General features: G+C 34.3%; 1 protein-coding gene across 1 annotated transcript; it reads right to left on the bottom strand.

Annotated features, from left to right (window-relative positions):
- Positions 1 to 695: 695 nt before the first annotated feature.
- On the bottom strand, positions 696 to 19,700 carry trc (Serine/threonine-protein kinase tricornered). The gene is made up of 11 exons (XM_090105943.1): positions 19,399 to 19,700; positions 17,053 to 17,133; positions 12,000 to 12,144; positions 8,247 to 8,394; positions 7,803 to 7,913; positions 6,648 to 6,889; positions 6,291 to 6,430; positions 5,758 to 5,941; positions 4,000 to 4,164; positions 3,363 to 3,526; positions 696 to 2,829 (listed from the first exon to the last, which is right to left on the bottom strand). Exons 3-11 carry the CDS (start codon positions 12,119 to 12,121, stop codon positions 2,714 to 2,716), a joined length of 1,392 nt encoding a protein of 463 aa, XP_089962069.1. The 5' UTR covers positions 12,122 to 12,144; positions 17,053 to 17,133; positions 19,399 to 19,700; the 3' UTR covers positions 696 to 2,713.
- Positions 19,701 to 20,204: the final 504 nt, after the last annotated feature.

A 20,204-nucleotide genomic window follows, 5' to 3' on the forward strand; every position in this document is an offset into this window, starting at 1 on the left:
GATCGAAGTTCACAAGCCGAGTGGATCGTGTATCCACAACATTTTGTTTAGTGATGTATAAATTTCGCGTTGTTTGTACAAATCGAGTGCAGTGACTTAAAAATATAATAAACAGATAAACAAGCGAAAATAATTACATAATATATTACATACATACTACTTATATATTTCCGATAATTGTTTGCTTGTGAGATCTCATAGGAAACGTTATTGGGACCAAGGAATGCAGGAATCATACACAATGCACACGTATTTATATATTTTTCACATCGTGTACTAAATAATGCTAGTAATAACGCCCTCATCAGACTTTCTGTTCAAAAAATCTATTAAATTTTTCGAAATGTACCAGTTTTCTATGTTAATTTTGTACTAAAACTACCGGCAAGACGCACGACTCAATAATCATTTTTATAACTCGAGTGAGCAAAACCTAATAATTCATCATAAACATACCGTATTTATTTCCATACATAAAAATTATTTTCCCGCACAATAGCAATCAATTGCGAATTATGTACTTTATATTTTTTAATTGTGAAGGCCTGAATGCTAAAAAGTTTTATAATTCATTGAACGACGTAATACAAATATAAAATTTATTTTTATGTTTGAAGGCCAGCATTTTATTATTTTGGAGTTCATTTTATTTTAAAAAATACTGATATTTTGTTACATAATAATAAAAAAAAATATCTTTCTTTAGTTTTCGCTCTTATAGTTTATCATCTTTTATCAGAAATGTTCCTCCAGCCTCTCATCATAATACGATTAATATGTCAATCAATAATATATTAATTTTTAGAATAAAGCATTTAATAGTAACTAAATTTTTGGACGGAATGCTATTGCAATGAATTGAACTCTGAACATCGAATAGATATTTACATAAATATAAAAATATTCTAAGAAATATAATGTATAATATAGAATATAGTGACCGGAACATTTCTGACAAACGATTTTAAATTTATTTGAAAAGGAATTTACAAAATACTTTTGTGATATACGTCGTTATTTTTGGCATTTGTTCATTAAACTAGCATCAAGGCCCTTTAAATATTGTAACTAAAAAGGTAATTTCGAGAACATTGAAATTATTGACTTGTTATTAAACATTAGGCATAAATAATTGAACAGAACACGAAAATTTGGTATTGAATTCCATTTGGTCGTACAAAAAAAAATACATATTCGATCGCCAAATCGAAATATCAATAGAAGTGTTTTTTAGAGGGCACTTTGGCAAGATAATATTGGTCCATTCAATCAAATGCAGTGCCGTAAACTAAAGAGCAATGTGCCTTTAATAAAATCAAAAGAGCGAAAGATATGTGTTCCAACCTTAGCCGGTATAAATCATGAATTAAAAAGTACTATAGAATAATCGCCAAGGCTTGAAACCTTTTAAATTATATTTATAAATTGACATGTTTTGATTTTGCAAAACGATAGAGAAATATTGATCATTTGTGGTAATTTTTTAAGTACATGACGTCAGTTCGAATGTTTTGAATACACAACGACCCATGTAAATAGTTATGCTTGTCTCATTCGCACTACTGCGTAACAAATCGGTTTGTCTCTTTCGCTTCCGAAACAGCCGTATCATTCGCTGTATTGATTTTATCATAGATCAAAAAATAGAGTATTTTATTTTTAGATTTTTATATAAAACTGACTTCGATGATTATGCGAGTTTCTTTTAAATAATTAATGTGACAATCGTGAAAAAATAAATACCAAAAATAAAGTGAGATGAAATCATTAAAAATAATTAATATAGGTTTATTAAAGAATTTATCGGGACTTATTTGTGTTTTATTGAAGTTATATCGTAATAATAAACATTTTCTGGACATATCAAAATATAGGAAAACAAGAAGAATAGAACAAGAATATAACAAAAGATATCGAAGGCGTAATGAAATTGTGTAATGTGTGTAATGGCAATTTTGATTCCATAAAATACTAACAAAAATCGCCTGAATTTTTTACTTATCAAAAACATATACGCTTCGCAAATTCTATAATGTTTTTCAATAATGTATAATATATATTGTGATGTATCTGTGTAAGCATTTGTATGTATAAATGTATATAAATTGTTCGCATCAACACTGAAATCCTAGAAAGCTTTGCGTACCTATGTTAGAACCGACAACACGCTACGCAATACAATACTCGAGAAAACCGCACAAAACAAAAAAGAAAACAAAAAAACGCATGAGAATATTAAATAAATGTACTATTGAATTGTTCAAAACATCCAACAAAACCGAACATACAAAGACCAGACTGACCAGAAAAATAAAACTAGCAATCCCGAAGACGGTTCATAGAAATCCATACCTTACTTTTCTCAATACACAAACACGTTACTTATATGTAGGTTTACGTCTAGAAGTTTCCTAGTGAAATCGCTTAAGGAACAGCTATGAGTATGTAAGTTCGTGTGCACGTTAGTGGCGAAGTTTTGGGGACAAAGTCCAAGGGAATAGGTTCTGGGACATATTTTTTTAGGGTAGAAAAGTTTAGGGACATATTTATCTGGGAGGTCCAATGGATAGTTAAGGGAATATTTTTCTGGGAGGTCCAGGGAAAATTTTGGGACATGTTTCTGGGAGGTCCAAGAAGAGTTTGCGGACATTTTTTCTGAGGTGGAAAAGATTAGACATATATTTTTCTGGGAATAAGCTCAGTGTGTGTGTCATCACTTCTTTGTGGGCGTGCCTCGTTGTGTGAGTCCCTCGAAGCGCTTGAACGTGTAGTTGATGAACACCCAGTCCTTATACGCGACCTCCCCGTCTTGGGTGATCGGCGCTGATGCTGGAATTAAATGGTCGTTGTTGAATTTATCTTAATATATGTAAATCTCGTGTCACAATATTTGTCCTCAATGGACTCCTAAACCACTTAACCGATTATAATAAAATTCGCACACCATGTGCAGTTCGATCCAACTTGAGAGATAGGATAGTTTAAACATGTAGGTACTACGGGCGAAGCCGGGGCAGATCGCTAGTTGTACTATGGAATTGTGACTACAGATGTAGTTGAAATGGATCGATATAAATAAAACTATTTTTTATTAATTACATGTATAAACTGATTTTTCCATTTAGAAATTGCCGAAACCATATTTTAGATTAACTTGAATTTTATCCTACAATCTTAAGTATACATACATATAAAAATATTGGTGGGCTTTTATGTATTATAAATTGAGAAAACATAAAAGACTTTATAACGCGAGCAAATCTCTCCTTTCTTATAAACTTCTACAACCAAAACAAAGCACGCCGCTCTCGCTATCCCTGTCAAAATCAAACATGGCCAACAAAATAAAGCTCGCCACTCACGTATCTCAAGCTTGACATCGGGGAAGTCGTCAAAGTTGGACGTGTCGTCTATGGACCGGACGTCCACCGAGATGGCGGCTGGTCGTTCGCGCACGTGGTTCCAGTCTACACCCCGGAAGAAGGATACCGATTTGACGTCTTCTATACCGCGCTGGGATCCTAGCCTGGGGGTGAATGGTATTATTAAGTTTCATATACGTGGTAGACATTGGCAAAGCAATAGTTGATCAAATGTTGAGTATGTATTGCTAACCTTTGTTTAAATGTTGTCATCTTGCCAGCGAGATGTTGATAAAAAAATTTCAAATTTCAAATAATATGGGAGCATATCACGCTTCTGCACGATTAACTATTTCGGTTACATGAGCCAACCATTAACTTATGCCCTCTTTACAAAAAACAAAATGTAGATGCATTTATCGGGCCACGGCTTTATCGGGAAATAGCTTTGTATTGGTAAAATGATTTTTAAAATCTATACTGTAATATGAGCTATGAACAATTTTCTTCTGACTTTACGCGAGTTTAAAAGCTTATGAGCCGTATTTCCTTACCCCAATAAGTTATTCACAAACCTAACCAACTAATTTAACTTTTTAAACTCCCCACGATCTTCAAAGTACTCTATCTATCTCACCTCCGATCCGGTTCAGAACAGAAGCGCAGTATCGTCTCTCTAGCCTCTTCGCTGATCGGTATCTCCGGTGGGAACGTGAGCGATTCCCGCCATGACATAACCTTTCTGTACGTTTCTTGCGGTGATTCGGAACAAAATGGCGGATATCCGATCAACATTTCGTACCTGGAATGTAAAAATATATCATTTTTAATTGTATTTAAGTGAAGCAGTATTTGGGGTGATTATAATCGCTAAGATTGAAACAGTATTGATAAGGCGAAGAGTAGCACGCAGTAATTTGAGGTTATATTCGCTTATTGGTGTTTGACAAATGTATATGAGTCCATTTGCAATAGTGCAATATGAAGGTGAATATTCGCTTGCAAGATTAGTTCCAATCATGTGAATTCACAGTATACGCTGATCCCAAATTATATTTACTTTAGATGCAGGACCGAAGAAATACACACGTTTTACTACTATGAAGAAGGTCTAAATCTAACATTTGTTTTTATGTAATCCTTTTCAATCTCTGCCTTGCTTAAAATAATCTTGAAACTTCCTTAAATAAGAATGTTAACTTCCTTAAATGTAAGTTTAACGGTCAGCCTAAGTGCTATAATTGCTTATAAACTTTGTACCTTGTTGTAGAATTCTATGGCATTGAAGAATGACAAGTAGAGCCCTTATTATAGTCATTTATACATGTCATATGTAAATAGGTTACACGTCTGACCGTTGTACAGCCAATATCTACTCATTAGAACAGAAAAATCAATAATAGATCGCAAAATAAATAGGTGACATGAACAATAGCAATACATGCAGTTTTGCGGAATGAGTCATATTCATATAAAATAGAAACAAAATATATTTCCTCAATTCAATTTGCAAGTGAATCATAAGTATCTCGTATGCTTTGCAGTTCCACATCGGCACATAAGTTGAGATTTATTTAAATAATACGATAATACTTATAGTAATGTTTAGTTATTACTGCGGAAGACAGATTTCAATGAAACTTCGTATTATTGTCATTATGAGTCCATTTAAATAGTGTTTCTTCCATTAAAATAAAGACCATTCTAATGAATGTTAAACAGTTGTTGCTTTGTTTAATAGGGCTTCAATTATGTTGAATAGAGTAGGTTTAAATCCACTAGTTATCGTAGGGTTCCTTGAAATTTAAAGCTATGATAATTATAGCTTATAAATGAAGACAGCCATACTACTAGCTAACGGCCATGCTACTGATATAAAAATCAGTATATACAGAGTATTGAATATAGCAATGCAGGTTATGATATGAGAAATTCGCTGAGCATGAGAGGCAAAAGCTTTAAGTACACACGTAAACAAACACAAGCAAGAACCAATGCATAAAAATAATAGGAAATGTCGCAATATTAAAATATCATGAAAATGCACATAAAGGTATATAAAAGTAACATAGAATAAAACATGGTCAATACTGATTTACACGCAACCCCATTTTTACACGCAGAACATAACTAAACTTGCAAGTAACTCTCTGTGGTGTTACTTGCAAAAGTGTCCGGAAACTATCCGAAAATGACACAATTGCAAACATTTACACGCAATCCCAATAAAAAAATGTTGTGTGGTTTTATGAAACCACGGTAAAAGTGAAACTTAGGCACAAAATTATTGTATTTGTACGATAATTGTCGTACGGTTCGACCGTCACGCGACATGCGCTACACAGACCAAAAAGTTTGTTTGACGATGTAATAAAAGTTTCACTTTAAAACTTACATAATAACGCCCAAGCTCCACCAATCGGCCTGCGGTCCGTATCCCGTCTGCAGGAACACTTCAGGCGCTATATAATCCGGTGTGCCCACTGTAGAGTACGCTAGCGCACGTCTATTTCTCTTCCACGACTCTGCCCGCCGCTTGGAGTCCATCGCCGAGGAGGACGTCGATACTGGGAAATAGACTACTCGATATGTAGATAGACATCTTTGGTTTTTGTTTATAAGTATTTTGAAGGAAAATGGGAAAGAAAAATGTGAGTTCTGTTATATAATTGACTCTTTCAAAGTTAAACCCTATAACTCAAGAAGGACTGGACGGATTTCAATGATATTAGTTGTGTTAGATTCGTATTCTTATTTTCATCTCTTTTAAGTAATTACGATTTTGACAAACTTCATTGCTTCAAATACAATTTGATCAACGACTTTTCAGTGCCCAAGTGCCCAATCTTTAACTACCATAAAAGTAGAAATGATCTCAATTTCTTTAAAGATAAAATGAACAATTATTTTGGCTAGAAATGAACTCACTGAAATCCGAAGGTGTCGCTCTAGAAAGATCTCTATAGAAGTCGGTACGGTGACTCTTCTTGAGGCCCGTACAAAGGCCGAAATCACTCAACTTGATGTGCCCGCGCGCGTCTAGTAGGAGGTTGTCTGGTTTTATGTCCCTGAAAAAGTATGCTGTTTTCACACACTGTTTATAATCATCGTGTTGTATCGGAACAAGTACAAAGTGTGTTTGATAAAAATTTCCCTTGATCTATCATCTCTGAACCAATTTTCACCTAAATCTTTTCAATGATAAAATAATGAAAGGGAAACAAACAGGTACACTTTCTATTACTTTCACAACTTTAGTATATTATGTTTATTTGATTATCATACCTATGTATAAATCCAAGTTTATGTATACTATCGATCGCCAGCGCCGTTTCAGCGACATAGAACTGCGCGCATTCTTCGCTCAGGGTGTCTTTCTTCATGAGGAGCGTCATCATGTCACCCCCAGGGAGGAACTCCATGATGAGGTACAGGTTCATGGGGTCTTGGAAACTGTAGTACATCTTCACAACCCATTGGTGGTCCGCTTCTACTAGGATATCTCTTTCTGCTCGGACGTGGGCTACCTATGGATAATTCAAAATTTTAATTAGGGTCCTGTGTTTATACACCTTAGAGATATGTTACGTAATCCGTATCTGTTTTAAGGGTCGTGTCAACCTAATCTAGTAGAGTCCACATTTAAATATATGAAAAACTAGCGGTCTGCCCCGGCTTCGCCCGTGGTACATATTTACGTTTTCTCTACATAAAAACCATCCTCGTACATCAAGGAATATAATAAAAAAAGAATTATCGAAATCGGTTCAGTCGTTCTCGAGTTATGCGCTTACCAACACATTTTGCGATTCATTTTTATATATAAGAAGATTATAAGCATAACAATATCAAACTTAGAAATTTTAATAACTAGCCTAAATAAATAGCCCCGTTATTAAAACAACACACGATATTCCTCAATCAAAAATCAAATGATAATTAAAGTGAAAATATTTACCAGCAATTACCATAAATAAACAAATACCACAATCAATATGTCCCCAATACTAGACACACTCATAATATATTGAAGAACACAACCATTTGAGTCACACATTATTCATACATCAAATTTGGTCAATCTTGCAACACCCACTTACATCTATCTATATACGACGTTGCATTAGGTAATGTAATTCGAAACGAGATAAAGTTGACCATAAATTACTAATGATTTTTATTCATTTACCAAACAAGTTGCAGCCAGTGGATTCACTCGCGGGATACTGATTAAAAAACAACCTATGTGCTAATCCAGGCTAAAATCTATATCTGTACAAGATTTCACACATCTTTGATGAGCTACTTGGGGTAAAAGAGTAACAAATATTCCTCCAGACAAAACGGCATGTTTAGAATATTTCTAGGACTTTGTACCGCATATTTATGAAGCTAATAAGATATTTTTCAATCAATGGCAATCTATCACTATTTACTCACTTGTTCCTTTTCCAGCATATCCGCCTTCCTGAGTATTTTCATAGCGTACACGTGTCCCGTATCCTTCTTCTGCACTAGCCGCACTTCGCCGAACGCCCCTCTACCTATGACCTAGAAAGAGAATTACTTATTAGGATTTCAGGAGTTTATTTTCTCACTTGACCAAGAATCGGAAATGTTCTCTGACTGGAGTATTATTTCTCTCATCTTTCTATTTGATGATACGAACTACAAAACTTACTTAAAAAGAGGAAGTTTCTATTACAACATCAAAGGGATAACTCAAACTCCCAAAGGGATCGTGAGGAGCGTTACTTTTTTTTATACAAAATAGTGAATATTACATATTAAAATTCGCTATATGGGAGACATCTAGCTTTTTAACATACCCATACTCCATAGTTCAACAGCAACCTAATATTTCAGATTCTACGTATATCGTACCTTCAATGGCTCAAAGTCCTCAACCCCAAGTCTAGAACGCTTGAGCCTGAGGAACTCCGTCTCCTTTTGAGCGTGTTGCTGGCGCTTTTCCTGCTTCTGGCTCTCTGTGAGACTCTCATCCTTGAGAGACTCCTCCAGCTTCTCCAGTCTAGACAGAAATGCCAGTAGACATGTTAGAAGTCTTAGAGCGTATACGCACTATGCGGGTAGCCGCATTGCGGGTAGCCGTCCGGCTGACCGCAAGCACAATTATGTACGTAATATTCATTTCTATGCGCACTGCGATGCGGCTACCGCAGACCGCACAGTGCGCATAGAAATGAATATTACGAACATAATTGTGCTTGCGGTCAGCCGGACGGCTACCCGCAATGCGGCTACCCGCATAGTGCGTATACGCTCTTACTATATTATGGGTTTGTAATTCCTTGTTTATAGGAATTAGGAACCCTAGACTAGACTAGATTTACAATAGCCTTATAATGGGTAGTCAAATAATGTCCGAGTAGCGAATAAAATATTCATTGAAATTAACACCTTATTTGGTGGTGGTTATGTTCAAAGTCTATTGTAGTGCTCATTATAAAATACTGCCCAAAATATATTTTGAGCGTGATTGTAAGTTGTTTATTGTACGACAATTGTTTTAGAGTTAGATTTTAAGATTTGTAAATAAACGCACTCAGTTCACTTATTCTATTTACTTTATAATTTTTCGACTACATATATACTAAAACTACGACCGGTTGTGTAGCACCATCGCATATTTTGTTTTGAAACCTATGAGTCTAAAATGCAGTTCTATTAGGAAGTAACAATACAAAGCATAACTCATGTTATGGGTTTTGTTGACTGTGGCTATTGTGAGTATAAGAAGTATGACATAGATTTCAGTGAGCTTATAATAGTTTTGTTTAGAGAGACAATATTGAAAGCTCTTTTTATAATTCGGAAAAGTTGATTAGATAATAAGTTCCAAATAATGGCTCTCCTCTTGGGAAGGGATAGGGAAGTATTTATCTATTTATATTTTAAATTTAATCTAAAATCTATTCTTATAGAAGAATTCCAATTATCATTTAAAAAAATACGTTTGTTAAACACCTGGTACCTCTTAAAAAGATAATAATCAATTCCAAAAATTGTATTTGATGTTATCTTCCGACTGTTTGGCAGATACGCTACGCTATCTGATTAATTGGATAACATATAAAAGAACAAGCCATGAACACATTAAAAGAGTATAAACACTAAAACTATTAATTTGAATAAAAGTGGGTTAATTTTTTAAAACATTAATCAACAGAATTGTTCTGAACCCTCACTAGGTCACAATATTCCAGTAGCATATTTAATTTCAAATAATAGCCACTGACATCATTCCGTATCAAAGATTTCGAAGCTCTTTGTTATAACACAACAATACGTTATTCCGAGATTTTTATAGAGTATATTTTGCCTTTAAAACAAACAAAGAGTTTCGTACAAACTCGTGTATAATGGACAAAGAGGACAGCCGAGCGGAAAAATTACTCGATGGAAAGTAAAAAGGGTGTAAACTTATTATAACATCAAGGGCTTTGGCAACTCGCTCCAAAGTTTGTACTGAACGTTGCTGAATATTGAACACGTTTTGATCCACGTTTTTTCTATTTTGTTTTATGAAATATAACCATTGGTTGAATATCTACCCACCTACTTAATAAACAAATATTTTTCCTTACGGTCAATTTAGAGGTTTGAAAATACTGATTGCGCAAATATCTATCAGGTAGTTAGTAGTTACACATGCACAGCCTTGCATAGGTCTATCTTGCCCTACATCGACGAATTACTAGAAATCCCTATTAAAACTTCCTTTTACACCTACGTGCTATTCCACGTGGTAGAAGATACATTGATGTTAGTAGTTAGTTCCTCCATCCACTGGAATTAACAGGATCGGATTAAGCTCTGCATGTCTGTAGTGCTAGAAAGGGTCGATCTAATGCGGAAGTTATGATTGTGATCTGGTATAATTTAGGTATAAACAGCTTTTCTTTTGTTACCAAGCACTTCGGTTCCTTACTACTTTTAGTATATACGAAATATTGATGGTTATAGAATATAGATATTTACTGACTTACCACAAAAACCTTTAGACAGGGTTATATTTAAGCGCGGGTTCTCTTTAATATGGTTTTGTCGTATTTCACATAGACAACTATTAAAGTGACATATCCCTGGTTTAAAGTTAGACTGTGTTTAAATTGTTTTGTGGTAACATAGTCTAACTGGGTAAAACTTGAGTCCTGTCTCTCCCCAGGGACATTGGCGAAATCCCTACTTGGAAGGAGCCATTAATTAAGGAAGTAAAAGAATATATGTATATATAAACAAAAATAATCGTCCAGAAACTGGATCGATGAGTAAAAGTACTTAAACCGTTTGCGGATTAACGTTCTATAGTCAATACAATTATGTGATGCTAATCTGTTTTTGTTGTTCGTTATATCCATTTATGGACGAAAAAATACTCATCAATAACTATTATACTTTACGTCTTAATGCTGATGGCGTTATGCAGTAAAACGTAAGTGGGATACGGTTAATGGAGGTACAAAAGTGGTAACATAAATTCAGCTTGGATTTATTTATTTATTTTATTTATTTGGAGCTAACTAACTGAATAATATTAATATAGTTAAATACAGAACATCCTGATCTACAAAATGTTATCTACATATAATTAATAATACAAAATTAGGTGTTCATAACAAAAAGCATCCCGGATTTCAACGACGCTCAAACATGCTACACGTTCTACGACTACACTATACGAACATTTTACTAGCATGAAACGAACATGCTAACAAGAACAACATATTCATATTGTATCAGCTTATTGTTCTTTTATTCGTTTCCATACAACTCCGGAACACCACCGACTTATACCAGTAATGATTAAAACTAATACTATGGGAGTCAACTCAGAGTTATTAGCTGGACTCTATTGATCCACAGCAATATTAATTACGGCTGAATGACGTCATTCATAGGTTAATTGGCTAGCACATTTATTATATTTAGCACCGCTGTGAAACTCGGATGGTTCAGAGTAACAGATCGTTCCGCGTTCAACCTCTCCCCACCTCATTATATAAGCCGAATACTCGCAGTTTAAGTCTATGTCTTGAAAAAGCAGAAATTGGCATTTATCCAAACAGAGCGAGTGCCAAGATGATATTATGCGCCATGGCGAACATTACAAAAACGGTCTGTTATCGAGCAACCGAAGCAATGGAAATCCATTGAATATTACAAAACGACAATCACAACACCCGGTTATTACTTTGAGAAACGACAGTTGCGTATTGCGGTTTAATGTCATTATTTGCTTTGTTAACATTTTCTATCTACTGCTGTAGACATCAGCCTTCGGATATGTTATTATTGAATAATTTTCACATTGTGTTGACCAAGTGATTGTGGGAACAAATTGAATATAATACAGCAGGTACTATTTATTTATTTAACAATTTATGTGCAAGAAAACGAATAAATATGTACCTAAAAGTAACAATAAGACAAAGTATAAGCATAGAGGGCGGTCTTATCTATGTATGTTTCAAAAATAACTTTTCAACAAAACGCCTCTATTTACTTTCAATCTTTCGGGGGCAGATCATGAAAATACATATTACTAAATGAAACTAATCTAAATTACCCACAACCACAATACCATCGACATTACTAGTTTGTGCAACTACCCACCTTTGCTTTCTCTCATAGTGCTGTGAAATGAGATTCGTATAGAAGTTCTCTAGTGTGACTTTTGCCTTAGTGGCCTTGTCTAGAGTGTGACCGCTAAAGCGGATATTATCCGTGCCCGTCATCTCCAGCACCCCTGCAACAGCATCTATAATAAATAAAAACAATCATGTAACAACATGTTATAACCATTCACAGTAGCTTACCACTAGCGTTAAAAGAATGAGGGTAGTCTTGAAATTTCTAGCTTTTCTTCAACACGATTGCGATAGAAGTTGTTTACAAAATAGTAGCATACAATGAGCAGTACAACAAAGTACCACAGACGAATATAATATGTCGATTTCCACTTCTTCTAATGAGGATAGTCAAAACCACCACCCAAACAAACACCTACCTACCTTTTATATTTTTATATACCTACCTATACATTCAATATTCATTATCCTTACTTATCCCTATTTTCCTACTAATATGACGTCGTTACATTTAACGTAAAAGTGTCTTTGTCTGTCCGTCTGTCTGTATGTCTGTCAGATTGTCTGTTTGGACACGGGAATAATGCGGGTATTCTTTTGACTACGCGGGCGTACCCGGGAGCAAAAAGCTAGTAATTAATAAAATCTGGTTTAAAACATACGGTTATTAGTTACATAATGACCATTTCCATCGCGTATGTGCTTAAAAGCTTTTTGATTTAATTGTGTGGCGTGTGTTAATCAATACGAAATTTCATTTTGTGGGAAAAGTGGGATGTATAAAAAATAAATTACCACTCCCATACGAGTGTCGAGGGAAGCAGGTTGTACAACATCTATAGAAGGACATTGGGAGAGATCGGAAGGAGACGCGGGAACTTTTGTGCGGACGGTGTAAGACTGCATCAATCTTAACGATTTAATGACGTTATCATATTCTGACGTCACCGTACACATTCGCGTGGCAGTCTAATTCACAGCAATTAACATAATTATACTATCGACTGTGGAACATTTGGCGAAATTGCATACATTTTATCATGAAGGCTGGAGTAGTAGTGTTGTGTTCTATTGTCGATATACTATTATGGTGTTTTTAAGAAATGGTACGTGAATTAAAGACTTATTTGCATAAACGTTATACTAAACACTCATATACATAACTATTTTCAGACGTACATAGTACATACCTACGTTTACCACAGATTGAACTCTGCGAACGTCGGTTCCCCGTTAATTTCGGGAAATGTGATTACAACAATGTTTTAGTGAGTCACTAATCCCGAGAATGCACAAATAAACAATGAGCGATATAAAACAAACGACTTATTGTTTTAAGAAATTTAAAAATAAACACTTTGATGAGATGCACTAAAAAAATTATGTGTGTGTGCTTATGACCTTAACCTTGGTGATGCAATACTCCGTATATTTTTGTACGTTTCCGTATATTAGAAGCTTTTCCATAAGAAATAATACAAATACACTTTTGAACAGTTTATAACGCCGGAACACATACGAAGAATAAATAATACTATATTAATCATATTTAAAAAAACTGATATTTTAAAAGAAAATTTTGACAAAAAGTAACTTTTAAGAGACGCAAGCGACGACTTTAAAATGAAATGCACTCAGCATTCAATGTAAAAATCGAATTATGTGACTAAACCAAATATAGAATTTAAGTATACTATCCATCTGAATATTAATAAATTTAAATGCAAGAAAATTTACTATTGAAATAATTCAAGTAATCCTGTCGGTTATTTACAATTTACGTGGATTATTTATTAAATATATGTTTAGATAGGTGTAATTGTTATAAATAAATAAATAAACTGTAGGTACATATTGTCACCCAGTCTAGTAATGTAAAAACGATGATGATCACATTAACACATGGTAAATCTAGCATAACACCAGTGCAACGAAGATATACAATTTTCAAATATAATCTTTGCAACAATATATTTTTGATATTTCATTCCAACATTAATATGAAACATCTTCCAAAACAAACACACAATGCTAGCGGCCACTACACATACATTAGCGCGAAGAATAGTGTACATCCACCGACCGTAATTATACGGAACGAAGATAAACGTTGGAAACCCCTGAGACACCACTACTAGTTTTCAATCAATACTCTTACTTTAAAAATAATACATCAAGGCGGGTAAAACGTGTGAATTATTCAACCGAAACGGTACCTTGTGTCCGATTGTGACACGCGTGCTATATATTTGACTGACAAATTGGATAATACTGGAATCGAATACACGCTAACTGAATTCACTATACGATTTAGCCCTTAGAATTTAGATTGACCGAACGTGTCACGTCCTTCGCGCAACTTCTACACTTTTTTCCCCAACACAATTATCTGAAAACTAAAATCATAAAACATGTGAGTATATCAACGTCAATCTTTATTATTATTTATGTTTTAAAAACACACAATGCAACAGAATTATTGTAATTAAAAATAAAGAAAAATAATCATTTTATATGCATAAAAATATGTTAATATTTCAAACAAGTGAGTAAGCGTTAACCGAATACATAATACGGAAGTAAAAGATACAATGAAGTCAGACGTGAAATTTCACCTGACCTTAAATTCTTAAAATCACAATATGAAAATATTATTTGTATATTGGACACAGGAATTAGAAATCAGTTAAAATTAAGTGCTTTAATATTTTGATATCATCCAAGCTTTATATTAATATTTACACTGATAAATACCACGATAAGATATTTGGCAAGTATGTGCGAAAATTATGAAACGAGCGCGTGTCTTCATACGTGTTTATGAATAACTCTAATTAAACAAATTAGTAGTTCTATTATATCATATTTATAAAATTGATGGATTCCATTAGACAAGGTGATCATTTTTACTTTAAAAAGAAAATAAAGAATATTAGTCATTGATCCTTTCGCATAGGTAACCTTTTGTTTTTCGTTACATATAATAATAAAAAAATAATTGTAGAGATGTCTGAGAGTCAAATGTAAGGAGAAAAATATATTCGATATACCACTGATTACTACCAAAAACACCAAAAAGATACAATTTAACTTTGCGGAAATAATTCGCCGTCTTCCGCAATTCAGAAAAACCATTTTATAGTCCATTTTTTTGCTCTAACCTCCGTTGTTATGGTAGACTAGGTAAAGGACAATATAAGACGTAGTTTAAAGCTCGATAGAGTAATAGGAAGCCAATCTGGAATACAATTTCCATATATTGAACCTCTTAACATGCTCAATCCGGCGGAATTACGAGCGCAATCCAGTGCAGTCCCGTGCATTCGACGTAATTCAATTTTTCATCGATCGTACGTACGTGTGGCAAATGCGCGCTGGATATAAGATCCTGTTTCCCGTTAAAGCTTTGTAATTAAAGTATATTTTCATATACTTTTTGGAGATATTATAATGAATTTAATCCTACTAATTTTATATGTAAATCTCTCCGGAAAATAGTACCATCGAATGATATCACAAATTTTGTATTGGTAACCTATTTTAATTTTTTATGCAGTGTCCAAAATATATAGATTCTAGATATAAAAATTAATATAATAACCAGATTTGTAGTATAATTTTTTGAAAAGCATTTATACCAAATCTACGTTTTCCGGACAGCAAGACTACATCAAGCACTCATCCGATAACAATATTTTTATCTCAAGTTTGGAACGAGGCTATCGAAAAACAATGACATCACGGCCTTCGTTTTTAACGTACATACGTCTATTTGTTTATTGTTTAGCGAACACCATTAAACAAACATCTCGACATGCATATATCACGATATTACACGCCTTAACAATAACGAGGGGATTACAAAATCTAAGGGCCGGCGCAGATATGGCGGAGCGCAGCGCAGCGCATTTTTCCTTGTCAAACTATGTCGACGTTGTCGTTATTAAATAATATTCAAAATCAAATAACAACAAATTATTCCCGAGGAGCATCGAAGTGTCACATGCGAAAGGCAGTGTGCTGCGGTTTGGAATGTTATTTTATGAGGACAATGTCGATAATAGTTTGATAAGGAAAAATGCGCTGCGCTCCGCCATATCTGCGCCGGCCCTAAATGCTTGTACTGCGTTTCTCTGTTGTTCCTTTTTGCGATCTCATTGCTCAGGTTTTCGGAACGTTCGATACGTGTAATTAGGTCACGTTAAATGACTTATTGAGATTTTGATTATGCGTGATTATGTCATGGAAAAATAAATATAAATACAGTATTCCGCCTTTTCGTTTCCTATTGATTTCATTTTTTTTAACTAAATGGGCACATTTAGTGTTTCTATTCAAGTATGTCTTTCATTTAATTTAAAACTAAACTCACCAGTAATTTTATAAAAAAAAAGAAACAACATCTCTGAAGTATGATTATTTTTCAATACCATACAATAAAATAATAGTTTAAATTTCATTAACTCGCGTCAAATTCATATTCAATCTTAGGCTAAGGACTCACGAAGCGTTTTACACCCGCGCCCGCCGCGGTTGCGGGCCCGCAGCCTTTGTAGAATACAGATATTTATGTAAAAAATTAAAGCACATTTCACGACGCGTTTTACGCCCGCGGCGTGTGCGATTGTTTGCGGGTCCCGCTGCACCGGCGGTCATCTACTACCGGCGGGCGCGGTTCGCGGTCCCGCAGCCGCGGCGGGTCCATGGCGGTCTGGAGCTCAACTGATCGTTTAACCGCCCGTCTTGCGATAATCAAACGCCAAGTTTGCGAGCGATAATCGCAACCGCGACGGCTGCGTAACCGCAAAAAACTCCGGTCTCGTGAGTTTTGAAAATAAAACTCTATTCCGCAACCGCGGCGGGCGCGGGTGTAAAACGCTTCGTGAGTCCTTAGCCTTAAGGCAATCTTTATGACAGGTTCATCCAAAGTTATCAACCAGAATAATATCCATCTCACAGCTTTCTGAGTTTATCATAAACAGTTTAGTACTGTTCTCTGCTTCTTCTCCCATATCCTACAACTAAAATTGAACCTTATCCGATTGAGTTAAGTGTCATAAATGAAAATGCCACATTACCTGGTGGTTGGGGTGCTGGTGCGGGTGTTTCTGGGGCCACCGTAGTGCCCGGGTTTATTTTTCCCCAAGACACGGCTCAGTCTGATAACAAAATAAATAATATATGTATTAATAATCACTTTATCTTCTTCTTAAAAATGAATCGCAAAATGTGTTGGTAAGCGCATAACTCGAGAACGGCTGAACCGATTTCGATAATTCTTTTTTTATTATATTCCTTGAAGTACGAGGATGGTTTTTATATAGAGAAAACGTAAACATATACCACGGGCGAAGCCGGGGCGGACCGCTAGTAGTTATATAAATATTAATATGCTAGGTGCTTTCATTGTTTCTGTTAAGAACTTTTACAGAAAAATTACTGTAACTTTTCAATTTGTCCATAATTTTTAAAATCACATACAATATTATGTGTAGGCAATCCAAAAAGAAAATGTATACTCTTGCATCACACCATTTGTTAGTTATCTTCCTTTCACTAAATCTCTCAACTTAAATTTAATACCTGGTAACACCAATACTTCATAGACATAAAGAAACGGAAAACTCAATTATACAGATAACTATTTACAAATTTGAGATGATTATAATTTATAATAAAGAAACTGATCACTGATGGAGGTATGCAACGAATTGGATCAATATATTGGTCATAAAAATCAGATTCTTTTTTTGTAAATACCACCAAGTAGCTACAAATTTAGTTTTGTAAGTGATCATGCATTCTGTATGAATAAATTATTTTGACATGCTGTACATAAAATGCAATGATTTGGCAATTGAATGTTTGCAAGCCTACTTTCAGTAATTCGTCATGGTTATAACATACTATGAAATTTTAAGAGACTTGCCTATTCCTTAAAATGAGATTTTGTTGAGAGTAAAATTTCAAGATCGCGTCATGGCAAAACCATCACGTAATGGAGTAAGTCGACGATTTTGGTATTTTTTAATCTTGCCAAAGAAGTTTTGATTCTGACATGTGTTTCCCAGCACATACACTCTTTTTTTTATTTAGTATTGATCGAGGTTTATGAACCAGAAAACATGAATCTTGGTTTTTCTTTTAATTAATAAAACAGTGCATAAAGCGCTCACTACAGTACATATAGTTATAGTTATCAAATGCAATTTATTTATGGCAGATGTAACTTTGGCTATGTTCTGTTTAGCTTATCTGTATGTGAAAGCAACAGATAATGTATAGAAATTTAATTATATCTTGTTTATACATGACTATCTGATTATCCTGACTTCACTCAGGTTTGCCCCAGGACAAAAAATAAATAAATATGTTACTTTGTAAAGTTGAGTCTATTCAAAAATAAACAAGCCAGTTGAGTAATTTTTGAGTAAAATCATAACAAACATCTCTCTAATATAAGTAAATATTAGTTTAGATTATTCTAGAAAATCTTCAATATAATTGACCGTCTAGTAGTATTGGAAAATTTTATTTCTGCTCAATGTGCAATAGAGATTATAATTTAAGCTACAATGCACAAGTATTCATTTAAATACAGTCATTAGCGGATTATTATTATTAGCTAAATCTCATTAAACTAGTAACATTACAATAACAGTATGCTTAAGCCAGTTTGTATTATTTATTACTTCATTAGTAATTATGATAATTTATTTATAACCCAACATACAGAAGGTTTGTAAATACTAAGTATTTCATATGTTTGTTTAATGTCTAAAATTATTGATGTAAACAAAAATACATTTCTTATATTGCATGATTCTTATATTATTCAACCTTGCTCTTAAATACTGAAGTAAACACATTATCTTGGAGCAACAATATAAAACTATATTGTCTATGTTGTATAAATTCACACATATAAAGTCATTGGAGTCCAGGGTCACACAATTGGACCAATCAACCTGATCTGTACCTTGTCTCTCAATTGATAAATTGCACCAACTCATTACTGACAATATTCTTCCTTGTTATTGATTTTAAATCCATTTGTATACACTATCAAAACAATGTAACAGAGTTCCAGGAAGTACATGACGATTTTTATGTAAAATAATATAAACAGATAATGTTTAGCTTCAAGTTAGATACAATGGTTAGCGGACTAGATGCCGTGACGATGATAAAATACTATCGCCACTTTCATGCCTCGTGAAGCTCCATTTCGACTGCGATATGCTCAAGTGAATAACAGTGAATCGCAAAACTAAATGGTCATAAAATATTGCCAATAATCCGAGATGCAATCCTCCGATTCTTATATGGCTCACAAAATCTTTCGAGATATTTTTAGACTCAGTTCAATAGTTATCACTGAATTGAGTCACTGAGATTTATACTGAGCCTTTCAACGTACGTACCTTGAGTTGCACTTCCACACAAAAATTCTGCTGCTGGCTCCCGGGTCACCGAGCAGCACTAATAAATAAACAGCATAAAAACAATATGTTGAAGGTGAATCGATAAAATAGTATCACAATATTTTATTTTAACACGGTGTTACTGAACCACACGCAGTCGCCAGCGTCCCGTGTCGTGCTCAACACAAATCACTCCACCGTCGCAAATTGTTACAGCCTTTGTTAAACGAATTACGAAAGCGAAATAACGGGATTTTACACGAGCGACCCGAAGAAATTGCACAAAGAAAGATGTCAGGCAAAGTCACAGATTACAGATTATAGACATTTTTAAAATCAACGTGGCACAGATAACTTATATTCGCACTCTGAACACAGATAACATATTACCACAGTATTACCATCCTACAGTAGTGCGACGAATGTACTTGTGCAGAGAAACGGAGGGGAACTGGCGGGGGTCGGGCGACGCGGGCCGCGTAAAGCAATCACGCTGAGATTGCTTTACCTATCGCGAAAGGACGACGCAGTCGTATTTTTTGTGTAATAATTTTATTATACATAGGTACTTACATATTCTTATGGCGCGCACAAACTGTTCCGTTAATCGAAATCCCAGAAGGAAACAATATTTCAGAAAGATTGTATTAATTGTATCTGTTGAATTAAAATCAAAGCTATGTATATGTTGTCCTCATTATTTCCTAATCAGATTGTACATCCCAATGCGAATGCATTACTTAGTTAAATGTTATAATATACAATTAAGAACATCCAAAAATAAAGTGTCCACGTAAATAATATTT

Source organism: Colias eurytheme, chromosome 1, assembly GCF_061535395.1.
Source record: "Colias eurytheme isolate Ceu_HAF_F1 chromosome 1, ilColEury1 Martin Lab GWU primary, whole genome shotgun sequence".
In the NCBI taxonomy this organism is placed as follows: domain Eukaryota; kingdom Metazoa; phylum Arthropoda; class Insecta; order Lepidoptera; family Pieridae; genus Colias; species Colias eurytheme.

Excerpts from the sequence above, each read along its gene's own strand:
- trc (XM_090105943.1), bottom strand. The coding sequence starts at position 12,121 with ATGACGGGCACGGATAATATCCGCTTTAGCGGTCACACTCTAGACAAG. Across the intron at positions 7,914-8,246 it reads AGGACTTTGAGCCATTGAAG|GTCATAGGTAGAGGGGCGTT; the intron begins GTACGATATACG and ends TTCTCTTTCTAG. Across the intron at positions 6,431-6,647 it reads AAACTTGGATTTATACATAG|GGACATAAAACCAGACAACC; the intron begins GTATGATAATCA and ends ATACTTTTTCAG.